Source organism: Xenopus tropicalis, chromosome 9, assembly GCF_000004195.4.
Source record: "Xenopus tropicalis strain Nigerian chromosome 9, UCB_Xtro_10.0, whole genome shotgun sequence".
Lineage (NCBI taxonomy): Eukaryota > Metazoa > Chordata > Amphibia > Anura > Pipidae > Xenopus > Xenopus tropicalis.
The window spans coordinates 41,556,442-41,578,116 of record NC_030685.2 but is presented as its reverse complement, the minus strand read 5'-3'; the positions used below and the strand labels follow the sequence as shown (position 1 = coordinate 41,578,116).

The following is a 21,675-nucleotide window of genomic DNA, read 5'->3' as shown; positions in this document are numbered from 1 at the left end:
CAGTAAAAACAAAAAATCTAAATAAAAATTACTTATTTACCTTTCTGATCTATCAGATCAATTATGGGAGTTGGAAAAGCCTGGGCAAACCCCCAGTAATATGAACCCCTCCTTACATGGAAACCTGACACACAGGTGGCAAGTGGTCTGTTTACAATGACCTTGTATCTCTGCTTAACCCTTCCACTGCCACAGATCTTAGAATCTTAATAAAGGAAAGTGCCACACAGAGTGTACATGCTAGCAGCTCAAGCATCTCCAGCCTGGGCATTGGAGCCACTTCTTTATTCCCCTTACCCTAGGCCACCAGCAAAAGAGAAAATGCCTGACCTCCTGGCCCACTATCTCCCCATGTGATCCAGACAAGCCAGGTATGCATGCACGGGAGGGAGGGTACGCGCAATGAGCGCGTTACATCTTGCACAAAGAGCCAGAGTAAGTAAGTGGTACAATAACTTGTTATTTACAAAAATTAAATTTGTACTAAGTCCAGCATCAAGAATTATTTTGCCCTTGTAACTACTATTGTAGTACTGTGGTGGGACTTGTACACTGGGGTCCAAGTACTTGATAATTAGTATGGCAGCTTCCTTAGCCTTCCCAAACTTGCTTTTGTTTTCTGCTGTAGCATTTTTCTTTCCCTAAAATTATCTATTATTTATTTATCTGTTATTTATTTGATTATTAAAACTTAGCAGTAGCGGCTGCATTTCCCACCCTAGGCTTATACTCGAGTCAATAAGTTTTTCCAGTTTTCTTAGGTAAAATTAGGTACCTCGGCTTATATTCGGATCGGCTTATACTCGAGTATATACGGTAAGTTAGTTTTATAGCAAGAAACACAGTGGGTACTGACATCCCAGGCACATTATATACAGTGAAATGCAGTCTATATCTACAAAACCAGCACATTATATGCAGTGAGATGCAGTGGATACTGATGGCAGATATTTAGCCATCCCCTCGCACTATAACACTGGTACTGAAACACAACCTTATTTTGTTTTCCAGTCATAAAGTTTCATGAGGGCTCCACTGTAACTAACAAAACTACCAAACATGAACAAAACAATGACAAAAGTAAGATAAAAAGTGCAAAAAAACAAATATAAAAAAGCTTTTTCAGGGGGAAAGAGTTAATTTAGGATTGGAGCAAGGGTGATAGGGATATTAAATACCTCCCAACAAAAATGTACAGAGGAACAAAAAGAGATGTTTTGGCAATGTATGGGATACGTCGTGGCAGTAAAGGGGCTTAAATGCCAACGACGTGTCCCATACGTCGTCTGCATTTAAAGGCTTCTCTCTGCAGCGGCAGCATTTGCCACTGCTGCAGAGAGTTTCTAGCGATGACAGCCCCCCTGGGCAACGAGCCAGGGGGGCTGTCATGTGGGTCCTGTGACTCGATCGTCGCAGGACCCTACTGGAAGCAGCAGATGCGATTGCATCGCGTCTGCTGTTTCCTGCTTCCTACTTCCCCCCAATGCCGCCGCCCACTGGAGCCTGGAGGAGGAGGCAATCGTGTTAAATAGTTACATAGTTACATAGGGTTGAAAAAAGACCAGTGTCCATCAAGTTCAACCCATCCAAGTAAACCCAGCACACCTAACCCACACCTACCAATCTATACACTCACATACATAAACTATAAATACAACTACTAGTACTAGTTCTTCCAGACAGGTAAGGTGTTTGTTTGTTTTTTTGCATTTACACACTTACCTACATTTATACACACTTACATACATTTACACACACTTACAGTACGCAATTTAGTAGGTTTTTTTTCGTTTTTTTTTTCATTTTTCACACTTTTATACACTTATTTACACTCATACACACTTACACACTGTCACACAACTTTTACACATGTACACACAAACACTTTGTTGGTTTTTTTTTTTGTTGTTTTGTTTTTTATTTTACCACTTTGTTTTTAGTTTCTTTTACCTAAAAACTGTTTATTTTGACAGCGTGACTATTGGATCAGATATTCTGACCACTAATTACACTGTCATGCGACTAATTTTGTTGTTTCACTGATTTGCACATTTTTTGTGGTTTTATCGCATTTTATCCCTGTATAAGTGTTCCTAATCTGTTTTTAGCGTAGCTTTGCCAGGTGTAATATTGGTGTACAAAAATAACTTTACCTATTTTGAATTCATCAGAATATGTACTTTCCAAAAATATATGGTTTTCTGGGGGTCTCTGTATAGTTGGGGGGGGGGTTACTGCACATAATACGCTGTCAGGGGGCTCTGTATGCAAAAGCTGAGTTGGCAGGCGAGAAATCCATATGTGCTATTTTCATTTTGGAGTCAGTACTTACTGCAGACTTTGGTATATCTATGCATATTGGGCATCAAACTGTTCAGTAGACCTTAGGTGTTCCTATTTGGGGTGACTTGCCTTTGTACACAAGAAACTGTGTGAGATAAATGCGGCAAATTGCAACATTTTTAGGCGATTTTCTAAATGTCATATAAATCTGCAAACTTAGGAAAGCTTTACAGCTTGGTACTTTGGAGCAAAAAGAAATGTTTACCCATTATAGATTTGGGGGGATGTGTACTTTCCAAAAATATATGACTTTCTGGGGTGAGTGTACTTTTTTGTAGCATTATCCCACATAAAGGATGTAAATGTGTTGATTTTGCAGGAGCTGAAATGATAGATCATATGGGGGTATGTTCCCATTGGGGCCCCTACATTCCACATACTTAGGTAAACCTATACATATTGGGCATCAAACTATTCAGAGGACCCCTGGTGTTCAAATTCAGGGTGTTTTATCTTGGTACCTAATGCTATGTGGGAGATAAGATGCTGCAAACTGGAACCTTTGAGGGGATTTTTGGAAATGTCATCAAAATTGCTAACTTTAGAAAAGCTGTGCGGCTTGGTACTTTGGAGTAGAAAGACACAGGTACCCATTTTAGATTCGGGGGTATGTGTACTTTCCAAAAATATATGACTTTCTGGGGTGAGCGTACTTTTTACTAGCTTTATCCCACATATAATGATGTAAATGTGGTGATTTTGCAGGAGCTGAAATGATATATATGATAGATATACCAAAGTCTTCGGTATGTACTGACCCCAAAACGAAAATAGCGCATATGGATTTCTCGCCTGCCAACTCAGCTTTTGCACACAGAGACCCCTGACAGCGTATTATGTGCAGTAACCCCCCCCCCTAACTATACACAGACCCCCAGAAAACCATACATTTTTGGAAAGTACACATTCTGATGAATTCAAAATAGGTAAAGTTATTTTTGTACACCAAAGTTACACATGGCAAAGCTACGCTAAAAACAGATTAGGAACACTTATACAGGGATAAAATGCGATAAAACCACAAAAATTGTGCAAATCAGTGAAACAACAAAATAAGTCACATGACAGTGTAATTAGTGGTCAGAATATCTGATCCAATAGTCACGCTGTCAAAATAAACAGTTTTTAGGTAAAAGAAACTAAAAACAAAGTGGTAAAATGAAAAAAAACAAAAAACAAAGTGTTTGTGTATACATGTGTGTACATGTGTAAAAGTTGTGTGATAAGTGTGTGTAAGTGTGTATATGAGTGTAAATAAGTGTATAAGTGTGAAAAATGAAAAAAAAAAACGAAAAAAAAAAACAAAAACGAAAAAAAAAAAACCTGCTAAATTGTGTGCTGTAAGTGTGTGTAAATGTATGTAAGTGTGTATAAATGTGTGTAAGTGTGTAAATGCAAAAAAAAAAAAAAACACCTTACCTGTCCTGAAGACCCGATCACCTCCTCCTACAGACTGCAGTGGGCCGGCGCTAGGGGGGGGAAGTAGGAAGCAGCAGACGCGATGCGATTCCTGGAGGATCCTGCATGTGCCGCCGCTGCAGAGAGCAGCCTTTAAATGCCAACGACGTATGGGACACGTCGTTGGCATTTAAGCCCTTTTAAGCTCATACGTCGTTGGCAGTAAAAAGGTTAAACTGCAAGTCTCAGTTCTCCCAAGAGACCTGTTTATCTTTTCAGCTACAATTGTAAGTGAAGGTGTTGCCTGTTGAGTTTTCTGGGCTCTATGCCAAAAGCCTACTTATCTAATTTATATCTTTTTTAGCATTCAGTGCAGAAGATCAAAGGGAAATGAGGGACTTTTCAGTAAAAATCAGTTAAGGGGTATGCTGCAGAAGTTGCAGCCTGATGTAATATTTGTAGCGCTATGAGTACCATCTTTCCCCTAATTGTGCTCTCATTCAACCCCCGCCTTTCTGCTTGAGTTGCCACCCCTATTTCAAATAATTGTGTTGCAATTGCATACTCCTCATTCATCAAAGCACTTAATAAAAATTTACAAAAACTGGGGGCGTGGCCGAATGCCGAGCTAACAAGTCGCATTGTGCTGAGCTCCGTGGCTACACTGATCCTGCTATCACTCTGACCCTGACTCACCCTACCTTATTTGCCTCTCTAATACCCCTCTGAATTGAGGTAACATGGGGGGCAACAAAGGACCCAAAAGAAATGCAGAAGTCTCACAAAAACTCGATCAGTTCGTGCGGAGACCTGCACAAGATGGTGCTGACGCGCCCTCTTCACCTGCGCCACCAGAGGATCCTGCTCCTGACAACACGCTAGCTCCGGTGCTCTCAGCAATAGTAACCTGCCAAGCAACTCTCACTGCCCGCATAGAAGAGGTCAAGATAGCCCTCTCCCTGATCAAGGTAGACTTGCAAACTATTCGGGAACGCACAACAGCTGTAGAGAATTGAGTGAGCATGCTGGAAGATGTATGCACCCCACTGGTAACGCAAGTTGAAGATTTACAGGCTCAACTTAAACAACAAGCTGCACTGCTAGATGACTACGAAAATCGGCAACGCCGAAATAATGTAAGAGCAGTGGGTCTTCCAGAGGGCTCGGAAGGGAGCAACCCTGTAGATTTCGCCGAACGCTGGCTTAAGCAACTTCTGCCGCAAGCGGCCTTCAACCCCCATTACACGGTCGAGAGAGCACACCGAGTACCGGGGCGCCCCAGGCCGCCAGGTGCTCCCCCGCGCCCTTTCCTAATACGCCTCCTCCATTTTCGGGATCGCGAAACCAGTATCCCTATATCCTGACTATTCTACACATTTGCAAAAGGTACGCAGCACCTTTACTGCGATCAAAAGACAGTTGAGAGAACCAAACCTACCTTACTCTATGCTGTACCCAGTTAAATTAAAAGTCACCGACTCCAACAGAGCCCACTTTTTCTCCACACCAGCGGAAGCCCTAGAGTGGATTGAAGCACGGCCTAAGAGAAACCCAAGACATTAAAGGAACTACCCTGAACAGGGAGACAACCTGCTATACTAATGCATCGCTACCTGCAACCGGAACAAAGGCAACATTTGTGGAGAGTAAGTCCTGTAGCAGCCCTGAAAACCAAAGTGCCCAACAATCAAGGTAAACCCTATCAATCTACAGCATCTGAGCATTGCTTTACGGACTGTGGTGAAGTGAGCGCTATAAGCTGACAGACTCCAGCTATAAAGCACCTTCTGGCACGCTAACAGGCCGCCACTAGAACTCTCACCTATACTCAGCACTCACCAAAGATGTGCATCTACCCCCACAGGGTTAATAGCCATTTACCTGGCTATCCACCGAAACACCAGATCTACCAGCTACACAGGATCCCACCTGCATTCCAGATCCTCGCATATACCCATGTTACGATAAAACAATAACTGCAGAGCCACAATTTGCACCAACTGGTAATGAGACAGTAACCAACAAAAGCAGCAACTGTCTATACCCAACCACTACACAATCGTCGATGACGCAGCTAAAGTATTACAATGCGCAAAGCACCAGCTGATCTCCAACCCGCGAGGATGACAAAATGATGTGCCTATGACGGACATTCCCAAACTGAGTATATGGTCACTACCTCTTTGAGCAATGTCTGAGCTTACCCTATCTCTATATAAGACCCTATCCATACAAGCTAAACCCACCGGGTCTAGAGATGCAAATACCCACGGAGACCCTACCTAAACACCAGGGCTCCGATGCTACTTTGTTATGGGCAACCATATTCCCCAGTTATGGTTAAGTTCGGGAATATAAGCCCACCAAACTTTCAGGGACGGGTAGGGTGGGGGATGGGTTGTGTTTGGGGTTTACTTACATGTTATTTCATTTACTGTCCTTTCTCCCCTTCCTTTCCTACCTTTTCTTTCTTAATGGAGAGATTAACCGCCTTATTTTGCTCCAAGGAACTCACTATACTTGAGAACTGTGAAATGAATACATACCCTACACTCGTGAACAGCAATGGCTACGGTTAAACTGATATCCTGGAACGTGCGGGGCCTGAATGATAAGGTGAAACGAGCACTGGTCTTCAACTACCTGAAATCTCACAATCCTCATGTCCTGATGCTCCAGGAAACACACCTGATAGGTAACAAAGTTCTTGCACTTCGAAGGTCATGGGTCTCATACGTGCACCACACAACATACTCCACATGTGCATTATGGGGGATTTTAACTCATGCTTCAACCCATCCATAGATAGGCTGGCGGCATCCACAGCAACATCCTCCAAAATAGTCAACCGCTTATAATTTGGTAGATGCATGGCGCTGGAAACTCCCCACTGCCCAAGAATTCTCATGCTACTCAGCTACGCAGGGAAATTAAATTTTTACCGAGAGCAATCTCAGACCACGCACCATTGCTCCTCTCCCTAGAAATACCGCCTGAATCCACGAGTAGACAATGGTGACTAAACTATCTCTGGCTAAAAATCCCTGAAATCACACATGAATCTGAAGAGGCTATTAAACTGTACTGGCTAGACAATCAGCATTCAGCTTCCCCCCTGGTATTATGGGATGCTTTCAAAGCAGTAATGAGAGGTGCCCTGAAGGCAGCCATTGCTAAAGCTAGATCACACTCTAAAGACACCCTACTAGATTTGGAGGCAGCCGTGAGCTCCTATGAAACAGTTTACACCACCGATCCCACTCCAGAAAACCACGCTAGTTTCGCAGATGCCCTTAGACGGCTCAACTTACATAGAGTAAACCTAACCAAATAGCAACTTCTCCACACGGCTAGTACTATGTTCGCCTATGGCGATAAAAACGGCAAACCATTGGCTTTTTTGGCCAAGCCACTTGAGAGCACCACGGCTGTCCCCAAAATACTATCCTCCAATGGAGAGACACTACTCACCCCCATAGACATAGCAGCAGAATTTAACAAATTCTACGCCTCACTTTACACATCCACTGCCCACTACTCCAACACAGAGTTACATAACTACCTTAATAGAATCCCTTTACCCAAGCTATCACGCATGCAATCGAGATATATAGACTCTCCTATTACTCAATTTGACATAGCAGAAGCTATTATGTCTCTTCCCGCAAATAAATCCCCAGGCCCAGATGGTTTTATTGCAGAATGGTATTGGTCCCACATCCGAGAAATAGTCCCAAAACTACACGAAACACTACTCTATGCCTTTGACGGATTCTCCCTCCCCAAATCATTCTCAGAAGCAACCATTGTAGTTATCCCCAAACCCGGAAAAGATCCAACCCTGTGTTCTTCATACAGGCCAATTTCTTTACTCAACATAGAGATCAAAATCCTCGCAAAAATCCTAGCAAAACGCCTAGCCAAAGTAATATCCACACTAGTAGAACCAGACCAAACTGGATTCATGCCAGCAAAATCCACAAGCTTTAACCTTAGGAGATTATTCCTCAATCTGCAACTACCTCATGAAAATAAGGGCTCCAGATTAGTAGTATCTCTGGATACAGCCAAAGCTTTCGATTCTATTGAATGGCCCTATCTTTGGGAGGTAATCGCTAGAATGGGGTTTGGTCCCTCTTTTGCCAAGTGGCTTAAGCTGATGTATAGTGAACCCAAAGCAGCTGTCAAAGTTAACGGAATTCTATCTACCCCATTCCAACTCACTAGAGGTACCCGCCAAGGATGCCCCCTCTCCCCACTACTTTTCGCCCTAGCGATCGAACCCATGGCAATCCAGATTAGACACTCCCAGCAAATTAAAGGACTCATACAAAACTGTTGAAGAGAAAATTTCTCTATATGCAGATGACACGCTGTTATATCTAGCAGACCCCAATGGCTCATTCTAAGCAGTACTACACATAATCAAGTCCTTTGGTACATTCTCAGGCCTACAGATCAATTGGGAAAAATCTATAATCTTTCCCCTTGATGGCCAAATCCCAACAATGACAGACCCGGACTGCACGCTCAAAGTAGCTAATAGCTTCAAATACTTGGGAATAACGGTTCATAAAGAACCAGCACAATTCCTTGAACATAACTTACGCCCACTATACAACAAATTCTCAGAGACTCTCAAACACTGGACAAAACTACCACTCACATTAATAGAAAGAATCAATATATGCAAAATGATCTTCCTACCGAAATTCCTATATCAATTCAGTAACACTCCATGTCATATACCCAAAAGCTTTTTACTAGAAATAAACCGAACCCAATCTGCATTCATCTGGGGCAGGGGTAGGGAACCTTGGCTCTCCAGCTGTGATAAAACTACAAATCCCAGCAAGCATTTTCCTTAATTAACCATGACTGTGGCTGTCAGACTCCTGCAATGCATTGTGGGACTGGTAGTTCCATAACAGCTGGAGAGCCAAGGTTCCCTACCCCTGATCTGGGGTAACAAATCTCCAACGCTTTCTAGACACACACTGAATGCCCCGCAAGAACAACTAGGACTAGCATCCCCTAACTACGAGCTCTACTATCTAGCTTCCCAGTGTGCCCATGTCGCTAACTGGAAAGTGTTTGACCCCGAAAACCCAGCCTCGATTTTAGAAGCCCTTTACTTCACCTCAATAGAAAGTATGCACAATGCCCTATATAGAACAAGGAAGGATATTAGCCCACTACTCCCAGTTTCAGATGCCACCAAAAAAGCATGGGACTCCATGACCCTATTAACCAACAAAACAGGAATAATATCACCTCACGCCCCACTATGGGGAAACAGTAACCTACCGCAATTCGCTTCTTTCCCAGAAGCAGGATCCTGGGCTAAACTTGGGGTATTGACCACAAAAAGGAGAACTACACACCCTACCTCTTCTGCAGCAAATTATCCCCCGACCCGGCTTGTCAGACCTTAGATACGCACAGATTACACACCTATGTGGCGCACAGTTCCAACAACCACCAAATACACAGCACCTAGAACTAGAACTGCTGACAGCTCAGACAAACAAAACCAAACTACTCTCAAACTCCTACAAAATCCTGATCGCTAAAATATATGACCCAAGACCAAGAGTCAAGCTTAAATGGGAAACCTCTGGGGTACACCTAGACCCCGAGGACTGGGACGAGGTCATTAGCAACTTATACCAGCCCTTAATATGTACAAGGGACAAGCTTATACAATTTAAAATTATACACCAGACCTATCTCACCCCGCAAAAGCTGCACATCATGGGGCAAACCAACTCAGCGAACTGTCCAAGATGCAAAGCATATATGGCTAACTTTATGCACCTGATATGGGACTGCCCCGTAATACAAAAGTTTTGGCACAAAGTCACAAAATTTATGGGTACTGAACTGAACCTCCCCCAAATATTCAATCCAGCTACCTGCATACTGGGCCTCCTAGACTCACTGGTACACAGAAGAAACTCTAAATTACTAATGAGACTGCTACTATTTTACGCTAAAAAAACCATCGCCCTACACTGGATGGGCCCGTCACCTCCAACACTCCGCAGATGAATTACCCTGGTCAACTCACAATTGGACCTATACAAGCTTACCTATCTTGCCAGAGGATGCCTGGCGAAGTTTGAAAACATCTGGTCTCCTTGGACTGATTCACCAGCTACAATCATGTAACAACCGTTACTCTCCAACCCTCTCTCTTTCCCTCCTTTCTTTCCTCTCCCCTTTCCCATTTCCATTGTTGTTGTAAAACTCAATCAAAATCAACCTTTAAAAAAAAAAAAATTTACAAAAACTAGTATGTCTTTTTTATATGTAATCTTTAAAATGATTAATTATTTTTATAATATATAGTTAATTTAATATGATTTTGCCAGGTGACAAAAAACTATTTAATTACAGCTAGTTATTCAGCCTTTAGAACATATACACCATAGTACCCATGGTAGTAGGATAAAATCTGCAGCAAAAGTTCAGAGATGGTGAGGTTCTTAGGTAAAGGTTACAGCCAGCAGATCCTTCCTATCAGTCTTCATTTCTGCACTGCCTTCAGTTTGTAATATCTCCCCAGCCCTGCCTACATCTGTGCCTTGATTGTTCAGTTTTAGTGTCAGTATATTTAGTATATATTTATTATTTACAACACACAAAGCTTCATCCAGTCCAATCACATACCTGAGCCGATTTTATCCGCATCTGGCTAAGTTCCTGCACTAGATTCTTTAGTCCCTCCTCACTGCGTCCACATAGAACAAGGCGAGTGCCAGCTGCATAAAAGACCTTTGCACATTCTAAAAGCGTAAATGTGAAAAATAATCACTATGATTATAAACAGTGCTTTTCTTGATTACTAGAATATCCATGTCTACATACTGTTAGTGTTAGCTGTATTGACTCTCACATGATTTTACCCCCTACATAAGGTTATAGATAAAAGGAAAATAAGTCTCTAAGATGCATGTTGAACTACTGGATAGTATAAATAGGAACCTCTGTAAAAGTGCTTACAATCTAATAGTCTAGTAATCAGCCATTCAGGTAACATTCAGATATTTTTATTATAACCTCTGTTAATTTTAACTCAGCTTAGCTTCTCACTATACCACATGAAACCTTCATCTTGATTCTTGCCATTTTGTTTAATCACTATATTGTATGCTTATTTATACATTTAAAGGAGAAGGAAAGTCAAAATGTTAGGCACCCCCAAGTGACTTCAATAGCCTACCTTTTACACCAGGCTGGTGTCCCTGTTCAGAGAGAACAGCACCAGCCTGAGGTACCTGCCAGTGCTTCCTCCTTCCTGTATCGCTGCGCGCGCATGCGCAGTAGAGTGAAAAGCCAAACTTTAACAGAAAAGTCGCTTTTCACTCTACTGTGCCTGGTCCTGGACAATCAAAAATGTACCCCCCTATATATGTCTATGAGGAGTCTTATTCATCCAGGTCATGATATATATATTTATATATTGTATCTAGTAGAAAGTCTAAAGCAACTGGACTTAGTTTTCTTGAGTATGTTTCACCACTTCAGTTCAACTGATTGGTAGGGAATTCCCTTCCCCATTTGAACAGTACAGTCACAGACATCCAATCACTATGGTTTGAAAGATCCAACACTAAAGAACATGAAAAGTAATGTGGTTTATGCTGTTCAGTGTAGTGAAGAGTGCTCAGATCTATACACTCGGGAAACAAAACTACCACTCTGTAAGAGAGTGGCTCAACATAGCATGGCTAACTCCTCAGGATAATATATACTGGACCAAGAAGACAGATGGTTTGAAAGAGGTGTGAAAGAGGCCATTTATGCCAAATAACCACCCCCTAAACAAAGGAAGGGGCCTGCGACACCACTTGTCGGCAACATACAATGCTGCTTTGACATCTTATCCTGGTGGTTTCACAACAATTCACACTTCCAGTCATTTACATAGAAAGAAAACTCCAGTTGCTTTAGACTTCACTCTACTAGATACTACCCCCTGTATAAAATTTAAGCATATTAGAGTTTGATGCCAATATAAAGGCAATAGGACCCATGTCAGTTGACTTCTCATATCCTCAGATTTTAAAGTGGAGGTACATAATTACTTATAATATACAGTATATTGATTTTGTTAAAATATTGATATTGGTGCAATTGTTTTTTTTTATTGTGTTTTTTTTTAATTACTTAGCTTTCTGTTTAGCAGTTCTGACGTGAAATTTCAGCTGCTATGGGGTTGCTGAAATTTCACACCAGGCAGTGTTTCAATGTAATGCTGTAAGTTGATTATAAGAAGGCCTGAACAGAAAAATAAATAAAGCAGTATCCGGAAACCCATTATCCAGAAAGTTCCAAATTACAGAAAGGCCATCTCCCATAGACTCCATTATGAGCAAATAATTCTAATTTAAAAAAATTATTTCCTTTTTCTCTGTAATAATAAAACAGTACCTTGTACTAGATCCCAACTAAGATATAATTAATCCGTATTTGAGGCAAAACAATCCTATTTTTATTTAATATTTAAATTATTTTAGTAGATTTAAGTTATTACGGAAAGGTCCCTTATCTGGAAAACCCCAGGTCCCGAGCATTATGGATAACAGGTCCCATACCTGTAGTAACAAAACTATAACCTCACAGAACAACAGTTTTTGGAAGCTAGGGCCAGAGACACCTATTTCACAGCTGGAAAAGTAACAGAAGAGGAAGGCAAATTATTACAATTAATAAGACCAATTGAAAAGCTGTCAAGTTAACTAAGGCTAGTGCCACATGGGGCCGATTCTTGGCCCGTGGAAGACACAACAAATAGGTGGAAATGTGAAGTTTTGCGTTTTTTGGCTGATATCTGCTGAATCTGTCTGCACCCGGGTGGAGACAATGCTTCTGGGTGCAGGTAAGGTAGCAGGCTGGTGCCAGCGCAGGGGCTGATTCTTGGCCTGCATTTTTCCACAGGCTGAGAACCAGCATGGTTTGGCACAAGCCTAAAAGTTAACTTAAAGTTGAACTATCCATTTAGGCTAATGTCCCACAAAGCAGGTTTTCCGAAGTCACGTGAAGTTTCCTCCTGCAGACAACTTTGCTCGACTTTGGAAAGCCCAAGCAATGTATAGGCCTTTCCCTGGCAACTCCTATTGTTGCTGATGTAAAGGCATTTCAGAGTGGTTAGTTTCCTGCGCTTATCTCAGACGACTAACTTGCTCCGTGGAACATTGGCCTTAAAGGAGAAGGAAAGGCTATTAAAGAGTTAATCTTAAAATGCAGGCATACCTTCAGTTGTCTCAATAGTGCCCTTAAGTCTCCCCATATTTCTCCCGTTCAGAGGATCAGAAGCCAAACAGTAAGGAAAAATGCTGAGCAGGGTAGAGAAGATTCCCATAATGCATCGTTCTTCCCCAGACTTGGGGACTTGGGACTATAGGCGGCGCATGCGCACAAACAGGAGGCTCCCCCTAGCGTCCGGCAGCACAGCGAGACACAGCACAGCGGCAGGTAGGGGGAGAGGCAAGCGCGGTGTTGGGTAGAGTAAATGTAAAACAAAGCGATGGTAGAGATAGAAGTGAAGAAGCCGGCAAGAGGATGCGAGCGGCGGGGGGGTACTACTGACGACAAGAGGGGGGGGTGCTGCTGACAAGAGGACACACGAGCACACAAGACGGCGGTGGAAACACATAAGGAAGCAGCTGCTGGGGGGGGAGACACAGAAGGTCCCCTACGACCTTCTGTGTCTCCCTTGTTAAAGATGGCGGCGCCGTTCACTGAAACAAGTATGTAGTTCTAGTATGTGTATCTCTGTAAATCTTTCATTAGGCAAGCTAGAAATATAGCGTTTTTACACAGCAATAGTAGTACTATTTAATAGTGTGCTTAATAGATTTTGACTTTCCTTCTCCTTTAACCTGCAACTTCCGGCAACCTTCTCCTGGTTAACACCAGTAGTTTGACCAGAACTGGAAGACCAAAAAATATCTGTAAAATGATGCTGGAAGCTAAAGTTTAAAAACTTGAGGTGCTGAACTATGCAGTACAAACATAGCTGTTTAGCAGCAATATTTATTAAGCTGTTTATTGTTCAGCAAGTGAGCCACTATTGCCACTCAGAGTACTATGACCTATGTTACATACAATACACTGGTAAGCAACGTTATGTACAGTTAGGGAACACTAACTACCACCATTAAAAAGTCAGGTGAATCCAGTCTAAAAATTATTAGAATGAAAATTCAGGTTATTATAGTACAACATGTTTGTGCTCTGTTAATGTGTGTTAATAATAGAATAAAAAGGTATATGTAAGTGTTTACCTCTGCCCAAGCCAGACGTGGCTCCTGTGATCACCACTACAGCATCTTGGAGGTAGGCACCACTACGCAGCCTCTGTAAGAGCTTATATAGGCTGTACACTCCAATACTTCCGAGAAGCAAGGGGAAAATAGCCCAGGTTGTCAAATCCATTGGCTTTACACCATAAACTCTCTTCCTGAAAGGTATAAACATAATACAGTCACCTGGCTCTTAAGTGAATGTTACTAATGGCCAGATGATAAACCATAAGGTCCAATAATCCTGGTTTTTGCAAGACAGCCCTGATTTTGTTAATGCACCCCACAGTCCCAAATAGCTGTTTAAACGTCCCAGCCCAGGGCAAAAGGGGCACTTGCTCAGGGCCCACTAAATCAGGGACCTCGCTGTGTCTGTCTTTGCAAACTATAAACTCCTCCCTGCAAAGTCTTTCACCTGTCCCAGTTCCTTACAAAATCTGCAGTTAAAAAAACTGCTGCAGCAGTTTAGAATAAAAAGCACAGTACCAGGGACAGATCAGTGTTCACAAACCAGTGCTCTGTCTTCTCTTCCTGTTACCGTCTCCTCAGCTCCTCCCCCATCCCTGTTCGTAACTTTGCAGTGAAAGACTGAGGAGGAGGCGGGCATTTCTACTTAGTCTAGTCAATGTGCGTGGGTTCCTTGATAACAGAACTGCTGCAATACTAGTAAGTAAGCTCTTCCCTGCCTGCTCAACCTAATAGTCCTGAGTCCAAAGCCATGCACACACTTGAAACAGAGACAGTCACTGTGTCAGACATCTTTATCCATTTGCAAACATATTTTCTGCTGCTGTGTGTTTGTGTGTGAGTGCTTGTTAATGTATAATAATAATACTGAGTGCTTAGTAACCCCAACCTGCACCCGAATGAATGAGGTACGCTGGGATGCATGCGTATATTGGCTACATGTGCCTGCACCTGAGCGTATCTACTTCATTCGGGTACAAGCACATGTAGGAGGTGTAGGACGGAATTTTCAGCAAGTGCTTTTACACTTGCCGAAAATAACTGCCCTACGCCTCGTGTGGCATTAGTCTAAGTTTTACCCCTTTCCACCTACCTGCCCCTGCTCTGCTCTGTCATTGCTTGATATGGAAGTAACGTATGATCTTGCTGTGAGGCCCAATAACTAGCCAGTTGTAGTTAATAAAAATAGTAAAAATAATTAATGTGCTAATAAGTCATTATTTTAATTAAGGCATCAGTGGAGATTTTCTTTGAAAGTAATGTAAGTTTTTGCATAAGTAAATTGCGTAAGCGTAGAGGTCCAATAACTAGTCAGTAATAGCTGATAAAATTAGTAAAATAATTAATGTGCTAATTAGTATTTTAATTGGGGGGGTGTAAGTTACAGAAGTTTCTTTGAAAAAAAAAAATATACTTATTTACTTAATATACAAGTTACTTAAATTAAAGCATAGGGGCCCAATGATGTTACTGCCCAAAAAACAGTCATTCCCCTGCTGCAAAGTTCATATAGAAGATGCTGATATACAGTAATACAGTAAATTGATCCCAGTATTAACAGCTGACATTACTCTATAATAAGTGGGTCATATAAAAAGTTAAAATGAATAATGTACTAAAGTCAGTTCATTGGGGGCAGTGGAATTTACATTAAAGGAGAACTAAACCCCCCTAGGTACAAAAGCCCCCTCGACTGCCCTCCATCTCCCCCCTTCACCTCTCCCTTCTTGCATAGCCTATTCCATTGAAAAGTGTCCCTAGTTAAAAACCTGAGCAGCACACCAGAGTATCTAGGCTCCATCTTCTATCCAATAGAAAATGCTTCAGGTCTCACCGCTGACACAGACCCTGCATGAGCATGCGCAGTTGAAGCGGATTCCCGACTAGCCCCAACTGCACATGCTCCTGTAAGGTCTGTATCGGCAGTGAGACCCAAAGCATTTTCTAGTGGACGAATGATGGCGCCTAGGTACTCTGCTGCTCTGCTTTTTTATCTCAGGTTTTTAAATATGATCACTTTTCAATGTAATAGGCTGTGTGAGAAGTGAGAGGTGAAGGAGGGCAGTTAAGCAGGGCTCTTGTACCTAGAGGGGTTTAGTTCTCCTTTAAGTTTTTTTAATTCATTGGTGGTCAGTGGAGTTTGTCCCTGCAAAGATTCTCTGCATTGTCTTTTGTTTTATATGCAAGTCACTTGAGTTTCTAGGCAAGTTACATAGTTTACTAAGCAGTTTTTGCGGAAGTTATGTAAATTGCATACATTTTGGTGTAACTTAAGCAATTTGCATAATGTTTGTGATGTGTCCAGGCACCCTTGCAAAAGAAGGTTTTTTTATGGAGCGCCAACCCCTGATGGCGGCCCTGAGTGTAATAAATGGTCAGGTACAATCATAAGCAGATCAAAGCATTGTAACACCACTGTGGAGACCAACATAGGGAAGTAAAAAGAAGTCCCAAAGGTTTCCACCTTAAAGGGCAACTGTCGTGAAATTAATAATCATTAAAATGAATCATCACATGAAAGTCTCTAAATATAATTTATTACAGTTTTTATACAGTTTTTAATATATATCAGTTATCACTGTACTCCCTCTGGCAGCTGCTTCTCTCAACCCTGCTCCTAGCCAGCTATGAAGTTGGGGTCGGGTTTATCTAACTGACAGGTATGCCTTTCTCTCATTGGCCGCCAGTACTGTCAATCTGTAGCTATAGAAAGTCAGCAGCCAGTAGTCCAGTGGCTTCAGAGGCTCCGTTTGACAGACCTACAGATTCATGCAAAACTCCTGCTCTCTCCTTTTGCAGTGCCCTCTCCCTATAAAGTTTTGTAAGAAGTAAGTCAGTGGCTGGTGAGTATTACATGCAGGGCATTCAAACTGGAACATCAGCGAGTCTCACTGCTCAGCTAAAAGCATGTGCTGTGAATGGGGGGGCTACATCTGACTTTGCACACAGTCGGGGGGGGGGGGGGGGTTTGAAGTAGAGGCAGGAGTTTTGCAGGAATCTGTCCCCGAATGGAGAGAGGAGCCTTTTGCAAGCTACTGAGCTACCGATGCTGGTTTGTAATACGCTTTTGGGAGGGGGTGGGGTCAGGAGAGAGCAGGAGTTTTCTGTGAAGATTTCAGAGAAGGGACAGAGCTAAAGTTGCTGCCTTTACAGGTGCCTTTTGGGAGGGGGGAAAGGTATATATCTCTGGGTGTGTGTATGTGTGTGTAACCCTTTCTTGGCACACTCACTTAATTTGGGCTGTATATAGGCTTTAGTACAGGAGATTTTCGTTCTCTTTGAATTATAAGATACTGGGAACTGGGATTATAGCGCAGTGCCTCCACCTAGTGGACACTGAGGAGCACCCTCAAGGGACTTTCCACTAGGAATAATCACACACAGTTTTGCAGCAATATCAAACTTTATATAACTGTTGAAATAGAATGTAAAACAGCTTTAGGGATAACTGAATTTCCTGTCCTGAGGAACATGTGCAGTCTATCCACTCCTGGCACTCTGTAGGTGCCCAGTCCCAACTTGGATCCGGATAGACCCCAACCCTTAAATCAGTTCAGTCCCTTCCCCAAGAGCTCTTAAGTCCCCTCTTGAGCTCTTAAGGTAGCGCTACCTGCCCCAGAGTACCTTCCCCTTGGAAAAGGTGGCTGCTCCCATGTAGCAGACAAACGAGCAATACCTGTTCACACCAGGGGACACTCACGGAGATTCCACAGAGGACTTTGTAAGCACTTCTTTCTCCTTTCAGTCTGAACTCTTGGTACTGGCTGCTCACTCTGTATCTCTCTTCCAAAAACTGGCAAAAACAACAGGGGCTCCCTTTATCAACTCTGGGCCCACCCCCTTTGATTTTTGGCTTCAAACTTAAGCACACCTCTACCCAGACATGCACTGGGGCATCCAGCCAATCTGTAGCTAGGCTAGATGATGTCACAGACTGAGAAACAGGGTGTGCGTGTGTGGGTATATCTGTGTGTGTTTGTATCTGTGTGTGCGTGTATATGTACGTGTGTTTGCAAAGAAATCCTCACAATAGGCCAACTGTGTATGCAACCTCACACTGGGAAAATAACCTCTATTGTGTAAGATTTGCCTAAAAAAATAAACTTCAGATTTGTAAATGTTTTTCCACAAGTCTGTGTTTCTGATTGTAATTCCTACTCTGAACCCTGAGGGGAGCTGCCAAGGCAGATTTAAATGAGGTCAAGTAATTGATAGGGCTCTGAAAACCCATATTTATTTACTGTTTGGTATGGTACAGGGTTGGCCAAGTGTTACACTAAGGCTAGTGCCAAGCAGGGCTGAATTGTATGCATGAAGACCAAGAATCAGCCCCTTCACTGGCATCAGCCTTCTTCCTTGCCTGCGCCCGGTACCACTGCTTTGTACAGGGTGCACACACGCAGCGGATTTCAGCTCTGAAATGTGTATGTGTGCATTTAGGAACTGACACAAGTGTACGCATCCTGGACAAATCAGTGGTACCGGGCGCAGGCAAGGAAGAAGGCTGATGCCAGTGAAGGGGCCTTATATGAGAATGTTTTCATTTAGGGTCTATACATCGAACATACAAATTGTGTGAGATGTGGCAAATTGCAACATTTTGAGAAGTTTTTCAGAAAAGTCATAAAAACCATTAAGTTTAGGAAAGCTTTGCAGATTGGTACTTTGGTGTAGAAAGGCTTTTTTACCCATGCTGGATTTGTCAGAATGTGTACTTTACAAAAATATATGGTTTTCAGGGGTCACCCTACTTTTCTGAAGCTTCTACCCCACGTAAAACTGCCATGTGTTTATGAACCAGGTAAAGTGGGTCTCTAAGTGCCATGTGATTTAATAAACCTATGTACAGTGGGCATCAAACTGTTCAGTAGACCTCTGGGGTTCATATTTAGGGTGTTTTATATAGCTACCTAATGACCTGTAGAAAATAAGATGCTGCATAGTGGAAGTTTTGAGGTGATTTTTGGAAATGTCATAAAAATCGGCAAACTTAGGAAACCTTTGCGGCTTGGTACTTTGGAGTAGAAACTCATGGGTACCCATTTTGAATTCAGGGGAATGTGTACTTTCCAAAATATATGGCTTTTAGGGGCAAGCACACTTTTTTGTAGCTTCATCCCACATAAAAAGATGTAAATGTGTTGATTTGGCAAGAGCTAAAATGACAGAAATGATAGATCATATGGGGGTATGTTCACATTGGGGCCCCTGTCCGATATCAAAACTATGTTTAAAAGTAGTGCAAAATGGGGCGTGGCCAGGATGTGAATGGAGAAAGACGCACAGAAAGACTGCTCCCGCTTTAACAGCATCCTGAGGAACTTAGCCGTGACTCCAAGCCTAAAATCCTGAAACCACGCAGCACATCATATAACTAAGACACCCACAATGCCTCCAAAGAATCCTCCTAAAGCCAAAACCGACGGCGTACAAAATATCTCTTTAAAACGCCGATCCAAGATGGCAGCAGCAAGAGTGAAACTACAATGCTTGAACTCCAGACGCACCTGCTGCAACTGCCAACCGAACATGCCGAACCCACACTACAAACTCTTATGTTGGCAATAGTCGACTCCAAAGCTGCCTTATCGACCAAAATTGCTGACACAACTGCTACCGTTACAACTAAGACCGAGGAGCTGCGGGTCGACCTATCACTCCTATGACAGGACAAGCAAAATTTAAGGGAACGGACATCTGAAGCAGAACGGCGCATAAGTACCATGGAAGACAGCTTCTCCACTACAAAGGCAAGTGCAACAAGTACAGTGGGAACAGGCCAACTTAATAGCCCACGTGGATGATCTAGACCAGTGCTGTCCAACTGGCGGCCCGCGACCCCCCTCTGTGTGGCCCCCCACCTGTCTGGCTGCTTTGATGGTTTACTCTTGTGTAAGCTTTAAATGGTATCCGAACTGAGATTAACGGCCCCCTGCATGGTTCTCACCTCAGATTCAGGCTGTGATCCCTCTGTATTGTTTAAAAATGTAATCCCCTGTGTTTTTCACACCTTTTAATACCTGCATTGTTCACCCCCTGTAGTGTTCACACCTCAGGCTCAGACTGTAATCACTACCATTGTTCACTTCTTCACACCTCAGACATAGGTATTGTAGGCAGAGTATGGCACATACAGCCAGCATAGGTCAGGGAGGGTATGGCACACACAGGAAGGGTAGGGCACGCAGAGTATGGCACACACAGGAAGGGTAGGGCAGGCAGAGTATGGCACACACAGGAAGGGTAGGGCAGGCAGAGTATGGCACACACAGGAAGGGTAGGGCAGGCAGAGTATGGCACACACAGGAAGGGTAGGGCAGGCAGAGTATGGCACACACAGGCAGGGTAGGGCAGGCAGAGTATGGCACACACAGGCAGGGTAGGGCAGGCAGAGTATGGCACACACAGGCAGGGTAGGGCAGGCAGAGTATGGCACACACAGGCAGGGTAGGGCAGGCAGAGTATGGCACACAGAGGCAGCATAGGGAAGGCAGAGTATGGCACACACAGACAGCATAGGACAGGCAGAGTGCTGCCTGTGTGTGCCATACTCTGCTTGCCCTATGCTGCTTGTGGGAAGTGAACCTGGCAGGGGTTTGTTGTGGGAGTTTGTTAGCAGTTGGAAATAGCCATTAAATGGTCCCTAAGGTGTGTAATTATGTACTGGGGGTTGCTCTGCTATCCACAGGGGAGGAGGAGGCATATGGAATTTAAGGGTATATCTTAATATGACATAATTCTTTCACATATGAATGATGGTTGATATCCCCACAGTAAGGACCAAGCATTTGGGATTTTGCTGTGCTACCACCATTGTGATAAAATAGGTGTGGTTTGAAGTGGGCGTGGTTTAAAAAGGGGGAGTGGTCAAAACTGGCTTCCATTAGCGGCCCTCCACCATGTATGCTAGAGAAATTCCGGCCCTCGGCACCGTAGAAGTTGGACAGCACTGATCTAGACAATAGACAGCGGAGGTACAAATCTACGCATAAGAGGCCTCCCAGAGGGAATAGAAGGCCAAAATGTGGCTACATTTGTTGAATCCTGGTTAAAAGACACACTTGGATCAGAAACTTTCTCCCCATATTTTGCAGTGGAAAGAGCCCACAGAGTGCCTGCCTGTAAACCACCACCTGGTGCTCCACCGCGGTCCATGCTTCTCAAACTCCTAAATTTCAAGGACAGAGATGCGGCTCTAAAAGCAGCAAGACTAAAGGGAGACATAATATGCAACAACGCCAAAGTATCGCTATTCCCAGACTTCTCAACCGCGATTCAAAAAAGACGCAACACCTTTACTGAAGCCAAACCGCGCCTCTGGAACAGCAACATCAAATACACCATGCTATTCCCAGCGAAACTGAGAGTGATAGATGGAGACAACACACTATTCTTCGATGGCTGGAAAACAAGCCAAGGGCCCATAGACCGCCGAGATCCCCCCAGAGGCCACGTAATGAAGTCCTGCCAGAGGTGGAAAGACCCTAAAGTAAAAGATCAACCAAACAGAAAACAGAGACAAAGTTCCCAATATGCTTTACTGGTTATCCTAAAATAGCGGTGAGAGTACAACTCAATATCAGCTTACCACTCACTACCGAAATGCACACTACTAGGGGAAAAAGCCTACTCAGTATTAAGGGTGGGCAGGGGAGGG

General features: G+C 43.1%; 2 protein-coding genes across 5 annotated transcripts in view; one reads left to right on the top strand and one right to left on the bottom strand.

Annotated features, from left to right (window-relative positions):
• The window catches only part of dhrs7b (dehydrogenase/reductase (SDR family) member 7B), a 97,189-nt gene that overhangs the window by 9,375 nt on the left and 66,139 nt on the right, over positions 1–21,675 (bottom strand). The window contains exons 1-3 of one of the 4 annotated variants that reach the window (XM_012970535.3): positions 14,563–14,644; positions 14,034–14,209; positions 10,414–10,529 (exon numbers count right to left, since the gene is read on the bottom strand). In XM_012970535.3, the coding sequence (XP_012825989.1) occupies positions 10,414–10,529; positions 14,034–14,184 (267 nt within the window). In that variant the 5' untranslated portion in view covers positions 14,185–14,209; positions 14,563–14,644. Of the gene's footprint in view, positions 1–10,413; positions 10,530–14,033; positions 14,645–21,675 lie in introns of those variants that run through there. The other 3 variants (NM_001078778.1, XM_012970536.3, XM_012970534.3) reach the window with 3 other exon arrangements.
• usp22 (ubiquitin specific peptidase 22) overlaps positions 14,648–21,675 on the top strand; it is a 180,062-nt gene continuing 173,034 nt past the window's right edge. Inside the window, exon 1 of the mRNA XM_012970208.3 lies at positions 14,648–14,717. The gene's annotated coding sequence lies outside the window, so the exon portion shown is untranslated. The remainder of the gene's footprint in view (positions 14,718–21,675) is intronic.